Source organism: Grampus griseus (assembly GCF_964374135.1).
Source record: "Grampus griseus genome assembly, chromosome: 14".
Taxonomy (NCBI): domain Eukaryota; kingdom Metazoa; phylum Chordata; class Mammalia; order Artiodactyla; family Delphinidae; genus Grampus; species Grampus griseus.
Genome location: NC_139008.1, coordinates 67503778 through 67520808, shown reverse-complemented (window position 1 = coordinate 67520808; position 17031 = coordinate 67503778). Strand labels below are relative to the sequence as shown.

The window sequence follows — 17031 nt, the reverse complement described above, 5'->3', positions numbered from 1 at the left end:
AAAAATACTATCTAAGTGCTGAGTATTTATGGGCTACTAAACAGTCACAAAAACTCCTAAGAGACAAGACTCTGCAGAGACAGCACAATCTCTATTGATGATTACTAATTACCCACTGATTACAAACAAAGCTTTGGGTGCTCCCTAACAGGGGAGGGAAAAGAAACATTACACAATGTCATTCAACAACACCATCTTTATTCAAAAATATATATCTATGAGACATTTCAGAATATACTGCTACCGCCAATGGCAGCCTATACTTCTAAATAAAGTCCTAAATTAATATACAAATTTAAGCTTTAAAAATACTCTTTAAGAAAAAAAACAGAACAAAAAACAAGGGAAGATTGAAGACTTTCTGAGAATGAAGACCTGAAGGAAAGGTCCTAGAGGCCAATGGATGCCCTAAGTATAGGAGAACACAGAACAAAATCCACCCACCCCGCCCTGCCGGATCACCTCACACATACAAGGAGAAAGGTTCATTTAAATTAAACAAATGAAGTAGAGAATTAAGAGTTAAAAAACAAAACAGAACTAACTTCCTTACAGGAAGTCCACTAGTAACAGGTGTTAAGAGGCCAACACATTCATTTACATAACTGCTAAAGTTTCATTTCTTGCTCTTGCTGTAATAATTATGCACCAGTTTCTAGTCAAAGACTCAATCAGATAAAACACAGCAGTGGGCAAAATCCATTATGTTATAATATTTTCATCTAGCTGATGACAGCAGATATCTACTACACCTTTTTGGCTGGTTTGTGGCTGGTAAGACTTTGCTTCCTTGGTGAAAGAAAGCACAGAGTTTGTGCAAGATGGGTCTGTTCAGAAGCAAGCTCATCTGCGGGACTAAAGCAGCACACCAAGCGGGGAGGGGGCTTATATGCAGAAACAGCAAAGACTGGAATTTATTCTGCAATTTTAGTAAAAGTCATTTACTGCCCTATGGCCTCTGGGAGAAAAGCTTTATATATAGACTCATTAATTTAATAATGACAGGACAACAGGCAGTGTCAATATGCAAACAACACACAGACCGTATTCAATCTGAAAAATAGCTTAAATGCTACTAGGTTCCACACAGAGTTAAACTGCACACCTGCTATGACTTTTTATCATTTTCACCTCACGGCAGGCAGGAAAGCTTCTTGAAGGGAAGCCTGTTACATTTTTAAAAACAGACGTTATGTTCTAACACGCTGAACATGTAAAATTACATGTAATTGGCTTTTTGGTAATCCTGAAAAGAGCAACTCAAAATAATGGAGATTCTGAAGCCCCCTCCACTGAATTCCTTTTTATATAGCTTTTGGATTTCAGCCTCTAGGCTGTAATTCCTGTTACACTATTTGGGCAAATTGTTTTCTGCCCTTTCCAATGTCAAAAATAAGCCTGCCAAATTAGCATGATTTACAGTCAGCAGGCCTAACCTTTACTAAAAGCAAGGTAATAATCCTCCCTAACTACATTATATAGTCATAATGTCAGCTGGCATGATAATGGAATTAAGACCCCCAATTAATATCCCTCACTTTCCCCCTTCCCGAGATGAGCTATTCAGTAACATCTGACACAAAGTACTCCTCCTCCTAGGGGCACAAGGACACGTGCAGTGGTGTGAAGTGAAGGACAGACAAGCATGCACAGAGTGTCATATTTGCAGGGGAGATTTTCAAGTTTAGTCACCATGCTGTGGACACGTGCCCACGCAGTGAATTAAATGTTAGTGTGTGCCCGACTCCCCAAAAGAAAGGGTCAAAGCAACACCCACGCAGAGCCCGGACTCCCAGAATGCCTTTAGCTTTGGAGGCCCACAGTGCCATTTCTAACAACCGCCTTCACAACCAACTGGGGCAAAGATCATGTTTCAAGGAACGCGCTCTCTGACAGTGGGTGGCACCCTTGATAAGTGCAGCCTGGGAAGGTTGTTGGATAGGAACCTAAAGCAAATAACTTATGTTTAATTCATGCTTGTGATCTGTTAGTCGTTCTCTGAACTATGACTTGATGTCCCAGATCAGCTTTATCGCTAGACCCTCCAGTCTGCTCACACACGCACCTAACCTTTGACTACGCATTGCTAGAAGTCACAGTAAGGGAGGATCCGAGATTTGGCAAACTCTGTACGGCAAAGTTGCTCAACAGCCGTGCCTCCAACCTCTGGGGTGGATGGCGGCCAGGAAAGCCAACTACTCCAGAAGTGAGTCCCTCAGCAGAAGTTCAAGTGAACTTGAACAAGCCCAACTCAGAAAGGAGAAGCTGCTTTCATGACACAGTGCTGTCGGGAGAGACACGATTCTTCCACACATGATTTTCGTAACTTCTTGGGTGTAAAGAGAGAGCTAAGAATGGAAAACCAACAGGGGCGTGGAAACATGAAGTGAGTCTGTATGCTTTCCAAATGTAAATCTAAACTGGATTCCATTCGCCACTGTCCTCAATTGTGCTCAACAGGAGAGGCTGGAGAGGAGAATCAGACCCTGCGGTTCTTTCTTGAGGCTGGGGGGGCTGAGCAGAAAGAGGGATAGAACCAGGGGCTACTAGGTTATTTCCAACCATGACTTGCCCTCTTCTTTCTGCTGGTACAGATGGGAGTCTGGGGCATGACACCTGCCTTAGTCAGTTGAAAACAGGTCACCAGCAGAGGGCAGGGGGGCCAAGCCCCCTGTGACGTTGGGCAGCAACGAGAGGTCTGGCAAGCTCTGAATATGGGACTTGAGTTCCTTGCGGACCTGGGTTACCCGAGCAAGCTTCTGTTTATATTCCTAAGGAGACAAAGAGAACACAAGCAGTTAAGTCTGTGTGTGCTGATGGTCAGGTTTAAAGAGGAGATACAGATACTCTCACCTTCTTGCTCTGTGTGCTCCTCACCAGAGAGCCCCTCCCCCATTCAGCTAAACATTCATTCAAACTCTCAAAAGGCAAAACTTTAAATAAAAAAAGGAAAGCTCAAGAGCTCAATACTGGCAACAGTGAATGAAATGGTATTCAGCTAAGCACTTGAGATTTGGAAGTAAAAAGTGATGTACTGTATTTGCGGTATCTTTGGTTCTTATCTATTTCAGAATACTTTATAAAATAAAATAAAGCCTAAGCTTTAAAATCATTTTGAAAACTCCACCTAGACATGGCTAGAAAAACCACTATAAAGCTATATTTTGTGTGTTAAACTTAGATTAACCCAGAGTTATTATCTTCGTAGACAAGGACTACAGAAGCTTAAAATTCCCACTGCCACTGCCTGTATCCAGGACTTCCTTGTTCCACACCTCAGAAGTGCAGCAAGGCCCAGCTGACGCCTTCTAGCAGACTCCCCTGAACAGACTTATCTTCCAGAAGCCCAGCTTTCAAGTCACTCCTCTGAGAAAGGGAAGCATGGCACGGCACTATCTCCATGACTGCTCCCAGCAGCAAGGTCTTCTTACAACTTCCCAACCCCCCATGCATATGCCAGAGCTTGCACAGGCCGTTTGTTCAGATTCCCCTCAAGCCTGAAGGGATCTCTTTCTTCTCCTGGTCCTGGCAAAGTCCTGACTCCACTCCTTCGCCTACTTGCTGAGTCCCACTCCTCTAGAAAAATCTTTCCTCCTTATCCAAGACGTTGGTCCCCATCTCCACTGGCCTTCCTGTGCACTGCGCCCCTAACAGACTGCTCTTAGGTACTCTCTCCATACATACAAGACTTCTATGTTCCCCTAAAATATGACTCCCCTGATGACAGGAACTGAATATACTATTTTCTTTCCTCAGCTCCCAGCTAAAAGGTCTTCTTGGTAAATCTGTATGGAGTAACAACTCTGGGCCATGTGAGATCTGTGGTTTACAACCCCTTTGGGGCTTGACTTTTTCCCTCTAACTGTGTCACCCTCCTTGGTGTTTCTGCAAAGATAAGGAGGTTCCTGAGACTGGGCCCTTGGTGACTAAAGCGTCTCCTGCAGGAAGGTAACAGAAAGCACTGGGCTAAGATGCAAAGCCCTGGGTTTAATTCTGGCTCTTTTAGTTTCTGTGTGACTGTGGATGTGTTCCCTCCTTTCCTTCATCCTTCTTTATCTGAAAACTGAAGGAACTGAACCACCCGTAAGGTTTTTCTTCAAGTTCCACATTCCTTCATGCCAGACACCTGAGAGGCAAAGGGTTTGAGGGCATAAGCTTAAGCACTCCTAGGAAGAGTGATAAGACAGGAAAAAGGTTAAATGAAGAACACTTACTTTGAGTTGTAAAGACAAATTCCAAGCAAGGAGTGGAAGAGGGGAATGGGGAAATGGGCAGGGAGGCTCCACCCCTACATGACTGGTGGCGGTCAGCCTTCCACCTGAAATGAGAGCTGCTCACACAAGTCATCAAACGAACAGACAAGTGACAGGTTAAGAAAGTAAGCTCTCCTGGCACCCCATGTTTTACCTTCGTAGACTTAATACAACTAAAATAATGACTTACGTTAATTATTGATAGTGACTCCTCCATCAAACTAGTAAGTGTCGGGAGGCTAGGACCAGACCTATATGCTTCACCCAGCATCCACCATGCCCAGCAGTGCCCTGTAAACAGTAGGTGTCTACACAGCTGCCCAATGAATTAACAATATATAAAAGATAATATCATGCACAAGCACACCACATAAAGTAATCACCTTTCATTCTTGAAACTGAAAACTACTTTCAAATCTGAGGACCTAAAACGTGAAGGTTCTCTGTCCTTCCCTCCACAAACAGTTTTCTTCTTTGGTTTCACAGACTTCACAGGAAATTAATAGAGAAGACCAATTCTCTATTACTGGACATGGATTCATTTATTTAACTTCTCCTGAATTCTAGGTACAAAAAAGGTAAAATAGTTACTGAATAGTTACCCCTTGCTCCCTGCCCAAATCCTCTGACCAAAGCTGACAAATGAAAGCCACCTCAACTCAGAGCCATCCAGTCTTGGTAGCTACAGAGCACTTCAGTTGAAGGAATTCCTCAAGAACAGTTTGAAAATCACCAAGTCTCTAGTGAGCTGACCTGAGATCAGAATCCAAGGGTCCTCACTCTTGGATAATCCTTAGACTAATTTAATTTAGCAAGTCCACCTGAAGTCAAAAGGAAAGGTGGCTGGGAGTTCCCTGGTGGTCCAGTGGGAAGACTCTTGCACTCCCAATGCAGGAGGCTGGGGTTTGATCCCTGGTTGGGGAACTAGATCCCGCATGCATGCCGCAACTAAGAAGTCCACATGCTGCAACGAAGACCTGGTGCAGCCTAAATAAATAAATAATAAATAAATAAATATTTTTTTTAAAAAAGAAAGGTGATTGATCTGATAACACCCCCACACTACCTTAAGTTCAAATAACTCTCTTCAAAGGCAATCTTAAAAAAAAAAATCCCATTTATTCCTGTTTAGGAGAGTGGAGAGGTATCTCATCATGCTTAGGCTGCTATTATATTCTAGATATCACCACAGAAACTTCATTTTAATAAAAGGAAATATGTTCCATATTAAAGTCCTCTCTTCAGGCCACTCTGAAAGTGGATGGATCATGCCCATACCTCCTTGTGCCATGGGCATTTCTTCTCATTCTCTTCCCATAGGGATTTCTATTTTAAGAGCAGTTGCATGAGCCTAGGAGGAGGGCATCACGAGAGAAAGGATGAAAGTGGGATTCACTGAAAAGGATTAAAAAACACAGAGTTGCAAGATACAAGGTTAATATATAAAAGTCAATTGCTTTCCTATATATACCAGCGATGAACTAGTGGAATTTGAAATTAAAACCCAATACCTTTAAATTAGCCCCAAAACAATGAAATACTTAAGTATAAATCTAACAAAATATGTATAAGATCTATAGGAGGAAAATTACAAAATTCTGATGACTGAACACGGAAGTAAATAAATGGAGGATATTCCATGTTCATGGATAGGAATATTCAATTCTATTAGGATGTCTGTTCTTCCCAACTTGATCTACAGATCCAAGGCAATCCCAACAAAACCAGAGCAAGTTATTTTGTAGATACAGACAAACTAACTCTAAAGTTTATATGGCGAGGCAAAAGATTCTGAAGAGCCAACACAATGTTAAAAAAGAAGAACAAAGTTAGAAACTACCTGACTCTAAGACTTACTTTAAGCTGTGGTAATCCAGACAACGCCAATACTGGCAAAAGAATAAACAAACAGATCAATGCAACAGAATAGAGGGCCCAGAAATAGACCCATATAATCAACTGATCTTTGACAAAGAAGCAAAGGCAATACAGTGGAGAAAAGATAGTATTTTCAACAACTGGACATCCACATGCAAAACACCAGATTTACACACAAATCTTACATCCTTTACAAAAATTAACTCAAAATGAATCAGAGACCTAAAGGTAAAACACAAAACTATAAAACTCCTAGAAGATAACACAGAAGAAAATCTAAATGGTCTTTGGTTTGGTGATGACTTTTTACATACGACACCAGTGGCATGATCCATGAAAGAACTGACAAGCTGGACTTCATTAAAATGAAAAATTTCAACCCTGCAACAGACTGTCAAGAGAATGAAAAGACAAGCCAGAGACTGGGAGAAAATGTTTGTGAAAGACATCACACGTCATCAGGGACATGCAAATTAAAACACTGTTGAGGGGCTTCCCTGGTGGTGCAGTGGTTGAGAGACCGCCTGCCGATGCAGGGGACACGGGTTTGTGCCCCGGTCTGGGAGGATCCCACATGCCGCGGAGCAGCTGGGCCCATGAGCCACGGCCACTGAGCCTGCGCATCCGGAGCCTGTGCTCCGCAACAGGAGAGGCCACAGCAGTGAGAGGCCCGTGTACCGCAAAAACAAAAACAAAAACAAAAAAACACTGTTGAGATACCACCCCACACCTATTAGAATAGCCAAAGCACAGAACACCGACAACACCACACGTTGGTTAGGATGTGGAGCAAGAGGAACTCTCAAATACATTGCTGGTGGGAATGCAAAATGGTACAGCCACTTTGGAAGACAATTTGGTGGCTTCTTACAAAACTAAACATACTCCTACCATATGATCCAGCAATCATGCTTGTTGGTATTTACCCAAAGGAGATGAATATCTGTGCCCACACAAATACCTGCACGCGAATGTTCATAACAGCCTTATTCCTAACTTCCAAAAGCTGGAATCAACCAAGATGTCCTTAAGTAGGTGAATGGATAAATAAACTTCGGTACATCCAAACAACAGCATATTATCCAGCACTAAAAAGAAACGAGCTATCAAGCCATGAAAAGACATGGAGAAACCTTAAATGCATATCATTTAGTGAAAGAAGCCAATCTGAAAAGGCTAACTATGAATCCAACTATATGACATTCTGGAAAAGGCAAAATCATGGAGACAAAGGTTGGAGGGAAGTAGGGAGGGATGAACAGGTGGAGCAGAGATGATTTTTAGGGTAGTGAAAATACTGTAATGATAAATTATACATTTGTCCAAACCCACAGAATGTACAACACCAATGTGAACCCTAATGTAAACCACTGACTTTAGGTGATTATAGTGTGTCAGTGTAGGTTCATCAACAGTAACAAATGTACCACACCTGGAGAATGTTGATAGTTGGGAGACTATACATATTTGGGGATAGGGAGTATGTGGGAAATCTTTGTACCTTCGTCTTAATTTTGCTGTGAACCTAAAACTGTTCTAAAAAATAGCCTTCGAAAAAAGTGACCAATGCGACAAGAGGTTAAAATGTATCAGCAAGAGTGACTAGATATATATTCTAAATATCTAAATACACGTAAAGACTGCTTTTAAACCTGTTAAAACAGGGACTTCCTCGGTGGTCCCTGTGAAGAATCTGCCAGTCAGGTCACGGCACTCCCTTGACAGCTAGCTGCCTTTCCAGTTATTCTCTTAGGTTCTGGACGGGCAGAGGAAACAGACCTCAGGAGAATCCAAGAAGCTTTTTTCTCAAACTACTAGCCTGCCTTCTGACAACTGTGGTCCACAAGCTCTGCTGCTACAAGGTTCCAAACCATGCCCTCAGCAACTCCTGTGCTCAGCAGAAATCCAGGCTTCCTTTCATGATACCATGAAAACCAACTTCAAAGTGATGAGACCTATTCAAGTTCTGTTGACTCATTTAAGTGTGCTGCATCCCACAGTCTCTTTAGCACACCAAGTACCATTCAGACAAATGATGTGGCAAGGTGGTCACATGCTCCTTGCTTAAAATACCTTACACTTGTAACAGAGGACTTAGCCTTTAATCTAAGGCTCATGCTCCCCTGCCTGGTACAGGAATTCGAGAGATCAAGCCCTGTACCATTTACACCAGCAGATGACGCTGCTGCACCGCTCCCGCTCATCAGTCTTCTCTCCCTGCCAGCTAATTCACCTCACCCACACTTCACACGGCTCTTTTTCGTACTCTTGTCTTCAGACACTTGCCTCTTCCTCCACTACCTACCTTAAGCAGGAAAAGACAAGGCAAACCCAGGCAGCTGTTGCTTTTCCTTCCCTGCTCATGAATAATTTATACTGGGGTGGTGGCAGAGGTGATGGGTTGAGCTGAATCCTCCATTCTGCTACAGGCACCTACTGCAGCAAACCCCGCACCACCCTAGAGAGGCCATGGGGAGCCATGAAACAGGCAGGAGTTCCACCAGATTTGCTGCTACGGCTGCCCTGTTTCAGGATCCTTGAGGAGAGGAGGTGGAGGGGAAAGCAGGCACCTGTGAGGAATTGCCTGGGTTTATTTGACTGCCAAGAAATGTTCAAAACATAGAAGGTAAAGGCCCAACACGTAGTTCTAAGATAATGCCGAGGATTTATGGTCCTGACAAAGCTCTGGAATCTTGCCTCACAGACTCTTCAAACCAGAGGGAGAAAATGTGTCCAACATCCCCCTGCTGACTTTGTGGGAACACAGTCCAGCATGGAGTACGAAGACAACTGGCTGAAGGAAGCAAGGCTGACACATTCTTTGCCTTTCTTGGTTACAGCGGTAAGCCAAATCTGACACGCTGCAGATGAGCTTGGGGATAAGATGGTTAGAAATGACAGGGTCCGACATCACAGTGACCTTTAGACAGGAATTTCACTTTCAAAACAAACAAAATTAGAAGCATACCCTCTAGCAACTCATGTAAATGTAATCACTGATCAAAATGTAAACACTGTCAAACCTACTTTCTTCTTGCTAAGAAGTATTTACATAAGAAATATTATGTTAGAAATAACACCACAGGCAGGGGCTTGATTTGATAAGATTTCCAGTAACAAGACTCATGTGTTCCTTCATCTTGCCCTGTTGTGCTATAGGACATACGGTATATAAAAATCACCCACTGCTTGGCTACTCCCAATTAAGAATCATAAAGGGTTATTACGCATGAAGAAGTTTATGAAGGGCCCTGTTCAGAGAACGGCTTCAGAGTCAAAGAACGGCTTCATTGCATGAAGGGTAAAGAGAGCCAGGCAGAAAGGGGAAGCTGATCCTCGCCCTAAGATTACTTAACGTGCCCATTCAGCCCCCTCATCCTGCCAGGAGGCTCACCTCTTGCCACTAAGGCTCACAGGATCTACATGTAGAAGTCACAGCTTCTACTTAAACCCCAATTAGTTAATTAATTTCTCTTTCTTTCATTCATTTTTCTTAAGGGAAAATACAACCTATAGATCCTTGGACTGAAAATCAGAATGCTGTTTTTAATTTTCCTTCAAGGATCTACACGGGAACGCTGAAAACCCATCACTGACTTGCACCTCTCTCTCACCCAGCTCCATGCTCCATATGACTTAGTGGCAGCGGAGACATCTCAAAATGACACATTCTGGGATGTCACAGCAGGGCTGGAGCTGCTGAGTAAGATGCAAGATACAGGGAAAAGAGGAAGTCGCGGCTCCGATCCCAGTATTCAGGGCCTTGCGGCTCCATTACTAAAATAAGTAATAAAGGCATTGTTGAGGCTCAGAGTGGGCTGCCCCAAAATATGCCACCGTGGCATATTGATTATTTTGAATTGAAGCTGCCTAAGAAGCCGCTTATATAAGGAAGAAAAAAAAAAGACTCTGACCCTCCTCTGTCTCCCTGAAAAGCAGGAAATAAATCTCTCATGTGAAAGGTTCACTCTGCATCTGGAGGTAGAAGGAAACACTTACTGTCAGAGACAAGGAGTTCAGAGCCAAGAAGCCTATATAAACAAACCTTGTTACTTTACTTCTTTAATTTACTACCCCAAGCTTAAACTCTGTTTACAGTCTTTTCTAATTCAGCACCCAAAGCCTAAGTTTTTTTGTGCTGTCAATTCCTCACAAATTTATTGTTTGTCTAAAAAGTATAAAAGCTGCCTTCTCTGGCTACTTCTTAGGTCCCATTTTTATGAGATTTCCATGCACATGATTAAAATTTGTTTCTTTTTCTCCTCTTAATCTGCCTTCTGTCAATTTTATTCTTAGTCCAGCCACAAAAGCTCAAGAGGGGCAGAGGAAGAAATCCCTCACCCCCACCCGCTTCCAACAGAACACACAAAGTACTTCCCAGAAGGGAAAATGACAAAATGACCACAATTAGGAGTATTCTCAGAGCAATCCAACCAGCCACTGGAGGGATCAACTGGGAACAGCCTTCTTAAACCTGAAATCGTACCACAAAGTGTTTTCAGGGTATTTCCTTCTCCCCAGAGGACCCTCTACACAAAAGGTTTAAGGGAGCTTCTACTATCACAAGAAAAACCCCCTTATGATAGGGAAATGCAAAAGCAAGGGAAGAAGAATGAAAAGTCACTGTATACACATAACTAAACTAATAAAAATGAAACTAACAAAAATAAAATCAATTTTAGGACTGGGCAAATTTTCAAACCTTAACATAACCATAAAGCTAAAATTTACAATTTAACAGATGTCCATAAAAGTGCTCTAAAAAGAGACATTTAAAAATGACCTGGGTCCTTCAAAAATGCTTACACCATTTACGCAATGGACCCCTCATACAAAACCAGATAAAACCAAAATACTAATGTACAGGAAGAATTATTTATAATTAATTCTTTTTTAAAAAGTTAACCTTCAAAAATGCAAGTTTTATGCAAATAAAGCCCCCACAAACTGACTTCCTTAATGACTATTTTAATAAAGACCCAGGTTATTGCTGTGCAAGCATCGAAGGTGCCAATTTTTCACCTGTTTCTCCTTTTGAGCCTAATACTGGGGGAGTCAAGCATTCCTAGAAGGCAGATAAGAAGCAAAGGGTAGAAAGGAAAAGGATATTTTTCACAAAAAATAATTTTAAGCAATGTTTACTATAATTTTAAGTGCTATATGGTCTGCCTGAAGCAGGCTAGCCTGTAGGTTACTGCACAGTATTTGGATACAGCTCTCTCTATAAGCAATAAAAAAACATCAATTCCTTCCCATTAGCGAAAAAAGGAAGAAAATGCATTTCCTAGCTCCTCCAAAAGACTGAAGGTATATCACCCTCCCACTGGAGGGAGGTAGGTCTCTGTGGTAGAACAGAAAAAACTCAGAGTCAGAAAATCCAAGGCTCAGATCCTACTCTACCTCTTGTCTGTGGTATGACATGTGACTTTGCCTTGCTGGGCTTAGCATCCTCCTAAGATGGGAATGGAAATAATGCCTATATCCTGGGGTGATGGTGAGTTCTGAATGAGACCAAGCACTTGTTAAACTGTTCAATGTCAATGAGCAGATCTGAGAGGGGAAAAGAACAATCACCCTTCCCATGTTTATTATTTTATAATATTTAATCTTCCTGATTTATATGTTAAAGATGTACAGAATTGAAGAAAAAGAGAATTATTAATGGGATACAAAATCCTTCCTCCCACAAACCATTTGAGTATGACCTGAAAATTGAGCACATTTACTAGAAGCTGGCTTGAGAAAATGAAAAGGCCCATGACCTCCAAGACGAGGGGAAAAAAGTCACAGAATTTTTAATTAGGTGGCACCATAGTCCAACCCTATCAATCTAAAAGCTGAGTGAGAAAAAGAATTTGTCTCAGGAGTAAAGCCTAGATCTCGCAGGAACGTCCTCAACCAGGAGTCCCCGTTGAAGATATCCTCTGACCGCACCTGGAGATAAACCGAAATGCAACCATAAGTGCCACCTGAGGTCAGACGCTGAGCCAAGCATCAGGATTAGGGTTGGGGATGAAAGAATGACAATACAGCCAGGATTTTATGATCTGGTCAGAGAATCACCAAATAATCCCTAAAGAGAATGACAAACTATGTGGTGCTCTAAAGGAAAATGATGGGGAGCTACGACAGTATATATGGGGAGTGGCAGCGGGGAGAGACCTGGCTTTATGGGGTGGAGATGGGGTTTCCGGGAAATACTGTTTGACTTAGGATATAAACGATGAATGGGGATCAACCAGGTAAGGGTAACCAGTGGGAAGTAAAGGAGGGAGAGTGTTCTATGCAGAGGGAACAGCACATATGAAGCCAGAGACAAAAGAAGGTCAGCACAGACAAAATGCAATGGAACACGGTAAGAGATATGGCTGATGAGGTCAGCAGGGGCCAAGTCCCGGGGTGGGGTAGGGGGACGGCCACATGAGAGGATTTGGGCCTATATTCTAGGAGCAATGGGAAGCCATTTAAATGTTTGAGCAGAGAATGACATGCCCAGAGCTGCATGCTGAAAACATCACAGGGTGCCATGCAAAGAATGGATCACAGGGCATAAGAACAAATGCAGATGGATCAGTAACCAGGCTACTGCAGGCGACCAGGTGAGACACAGTGACAGCCTGAACTAAGGTGGTAGAGGTGGACACAGAGATGAAGAGAAGGGGGACAAATTCAAGAAAACCTGAGGAGACAAAGATCACAATGGCTTGGTGACTACTCCAATGTGGAAGACAGGCGACGGGAGGTTGTCTGGCAGAGGTGCGGCAGAGGAGCTGAGGGAGAGACTGGGACATGAGAAGGGTGAAATGACTGGCGTGGGAGGTGGGAAAAATAGGGGGAGAAACACTGGATGAGGTCCAGTGTCTGGTTTTGATGAACGGCAATGCTCTTCTCCAAGAGAGGGGAAGGGCAGGAAAGGAAAGGTTAGAAGGGAAGAGATGGTGTGTTTTGACCATATTAAGTAAGAAGTATCTGTGGAAATAAGATAAATGGGTCTTAAGTACAAGGAAGTGTCTAGGTAAAGATTTAGATTTAAGCCATCAGCACAAAGGTGGTAGCTGAAGCCACTTTATGTCACTCAAGGAAAAGGTCTGGAATAAGAAAAAACCTAAAGGAAAACCCATATTTACAGGGCAAGGATGGAGAAAAGCTGATTAAAGGACAAAAGTCTTAGAACCAGCAGAAGGTGGGATACAGAAACCAGAGAAGGAAAACACATAAAAATTATTAAACAGTATAAAATGCTATAGAGAGGGCCAAAAAGAGAAAAGGAGATGAGAGACAGAGACTGAAAAGTATCTTTTGGCTTTTGAGATTAGACCACTGGTGGAAGATTCTAAAGACAGTAATGGAGATACGCCTGCTAAACTGCAATGGGGTAAGCAGAGGCAGCAAGGAGAAACACGAAGTTACAAAGGCATAGTGGTAGTGGTGCAGGGGTGTGCTTGTGTGAATGTGATTTAAAAAAATATTAGAGAGGCAAAGTATGCTACACGTGCTGAGAAGGATGCTTTCAGCCAGCCTATTGGAGAGTTCTTCCACAGAAAGGAAAATAACTTGGCCCTAAAGATCCTGTGAGATAAAGAAAGGCGAACACTAACAACTTAGGTTAGACAAGTATTGGAACCTGTTTGCCCCAGGTGAGGGTAAAATTATTATTTTATAAATGAAAAACCACACCAAAGACAAGAGGCTGCAAAGACCACTGGCCTCAGTAGAGAAAGTCAGAAAGAGCCTGGAATGGGCACTTTAGGTCCTCATCACTAAATCCTAACTGGGGCAAACGGTATCTTTCTGGGAATAACTCCTAGTGAGTTTATGTCCCACGGAGCAGAAACACTATGGGCAAAATAAAAGGACTCGGAAAAGCACCAAATACATCATACCAGACATCATGAAGAAAAAGTGGGCTGTGTCTATATATAATCACTATCCAAACCCCAATAATGCTTAGAAGGCTGCTGGCAAATTTTTGCTGAGTTGAAATTTGCAAAGTTACTCTGCTTAAAATTCTCAAAGTACCTAACGACTGGAAGAAGCAAGAGAGTGGTCCACACTTTTTCCTAAAGATGCTGAAAGAAGCTGAATAAGGAAGAGAACAAATAAGGAGGCTGGCAGAGTCATAATGACATTTGGCTGGTACCATCACTTCTTTACATGAAGCAGGCTGTAGGTACCTCAGGGACTTTGTAAAGGTTTCAGGTTGACTCATTATAAGCATGCACATTTTTGCCCTAAACATGGAAAAAGACTCTTTCTGACCTTATTTCAGGCCCTACATTTTATAAGGAAAAACAAAGTCAGAGATATAACTTAGAAGATTGCAGAGTATGCCACAATCCAATTTTACTTTCTTCAAAAATCACAACTTGAAGTGGGAGTAGAAGGCCCACCTTAACAGGAGTAGGAACATTCATAAAGACTAAAATAGATCTTCGCTCAAAATAACATGTACCCATTGGGTCAAACAGACACCTAGACACAAGAGCTCAAATTTCTGTAATCTGAACTCTGCTCTCAAAGTTATGATCACTCGGGCTTCCCTGGTGGCACAGTGGTTGAGAGTCCGCCTGCCGATGCAGGGGACACGGGTTCGTGCCCCGGTCCGGGAAGATCCCACATGCCGCGGAGCGGCTGGGCCCGTGAGCCATGGCCGCTGAGCCTGCGCGTCAGGAGCCTGTGCTCCGCAACGGGAGAGGCCACAACAGTGAGAGGCCCGCACACCGCAAAAAACAAAAAACAAAACAAAAAAAGCTATGCTCACTCAAGTAAATACTATAATAAGAATTGCTATTTTCCCACATCTGTTTCAAATGTAAACAGATAAAACCTAGAAGAGAGCCCTATTTGTCTGATTAAACTATTCAATGTTCATTTCTTCATAAAACGAAGATTAATCCTTAACTTGTGGATATATATACACATATTAAAGATACATATCTTCTATCTGTCTGTCTATAAAGCTCAATAAAGTTCTAGACTGCCTAAGATGCTTTGAAAAAGATCAAGAACGCTTAAGACAGAAATGCCTACTGGTGGCAAAGACTTTGAAATGCATATGACCTGCAGGGTACTTAGAGACAAGCAGACATCTGCACACATACAGAATCAATTTTTAGAAATTTATAGGAAGGAAATAATCCAGACTAAAAGTTAGTCCAAAGTGGGGGGCGGGGGGAGAAAAAAGAAACAGTACAATAAAAATAATCATTGAATATCCAACCACAGATATTCAAGCATCCATTTAAAATGTTTATAAAGTTTTTGTCAATAAAGGAAAATGATCACATAAAAGTTTTAAAAAGCATGACATTATGATTATTTTAATTTTAAAATAGGAGGAAAAAAATAAAAGAAATATACTAAAAGTAGTTATCTCTGGGTCGTGAGATTACAATTTTTTTCTTTATACTTAATTTTTCTACGTTTCCTATGATGTGCTTCTTTTATAATCAGAAAAAAAGAAAAGAGAAAAAACTGAATATTAGTTGAATAAGAATGGATGTTTTCAGACAAGCAGTGACATGGGGCCCGGAGGCTGCTTTGACTCAATATGTATATGCACTTTATAAATAAATATGAAAAATTAGTGCTACACACACCAGCTAAAACTCAGTGGAGCTGTTTCAGGAAGGAGGAGGATTAATCAAAAGTTGAACTATAAATACAAAAACAACACTGTGGCTAAAAGTATGGAATTCCAGGGACTTCCCTGGTGGTTCAATGGTTAAAACTTCCCCTTCCAATGCAGGGGGTGCAGGTTTGATCCCTGGTCAGGGAGCTAAGATCCCACATGCCTCGCGGCAAAAAAACCCAAAACATAAAAACAGAAGCAATATTGTAACAAATTCAATAAAGACTTTAAAATTGGTCCACACCAAAAGAAATTCTTTTAAAAAAAAAAAAGTATGGAATTCCAGCTGGGAGAGCTTTGAAATCACATCACTTTTTTCAGTGTAAAGTCTCAAATGTCAGTGAACCATGCCCTTAGGTCACCAAGTAAGTGAAGTACATTATATGGGGCATTTTCCCCCCTGGAGTGACAAGAGATTAATATAGAAAGAACACACACACACACCTAAGCACACACACCAACAGATAAAAGTTCCAGCTGCAAATCTGGCCTGAGCTATAATCAGCACCTAAAATGAATGGAAGGAATCCAAGGACTAAACACTGCCTCCAAACTCCAAATTACTCACAGAAGCATACAACTCAAGAAAAGTCCCCACCTACTGGAGGGAAACCTATTTAAAAAAAAAAAAAAAAAGGGTCCTACATCAAAGGGATGAAAAAGCAGTAAGCAAGCCAAGGCCTGCTGTGTGGGGAAGGACACGAGTACAAACCCCCCGATCACTTGACCCGTGTGAGCAGACTGACCTGCCTCAACGACTATTCTACAGCCCGTGGTGCTGACAGCACTGCTGGTCTAGGGAGGAAAGAATGACATGCTGAGGAAGGGCAGTGACTACTGCTTAGCAGGGGACCAGGCAGGGCCTCTCAGTTCCCAGGGGAACACAGTAGATGATCACTGGAGTCAGGTTTCAGGAGACTGGGGCTCTGGTCCTCACTGACTTCCTCTGTGACCTTGAACTGCTCATATAAATGCTGATCTTTGTCTTCTCATCTAAAGTGAGGATTAGGAAATTCCCTGGTGGTCCAGTGGTTAGGACTGCGAGCTTCCACTGCAGGGGGCACAGGTTCAATCCCTGGTCAGGGAACTAAGATTCTGCATGCCACGCAGTGTGGCCAGAATTTTTTTAAAAACCAAAAAAACAAACAAAAACCCCCTCCGATTATAAAATGAGGATTAGATCACCTGCTCCCATCTGCCCTCACTATAATGGATGATGAGATACTGGCTTTCATCACCACGGGGAAAGGGGAGAATTTACTCCAAAGC

General features: G+C 42.2%; 1 protein-coding gene across 1 annotated transcript in view; it reads right to left on the bottom strand.

Moving 5' to 3' along the window:
* Positions 1-178: 178 nt before the first annotated feature.
* Positions 179-17031, bottom strand: part of RPRD1B (regulation of nuclear pre-mRNA domain containing 1B) — a 55933-nt gene continuing 39080 nt past the window's right edge. Inside the window, exon 7 of the mRNA XM_082671145.1 lies at positions 179-2771. Within this exon, the coding sequence (XP_082527271.1) occupies positions 2622-2771 (150 nt within the window). The 3' untranslated portion in view covers positions 179-2621. The remainder of the gene's footprint in view (positions 2772-17031) is intronic.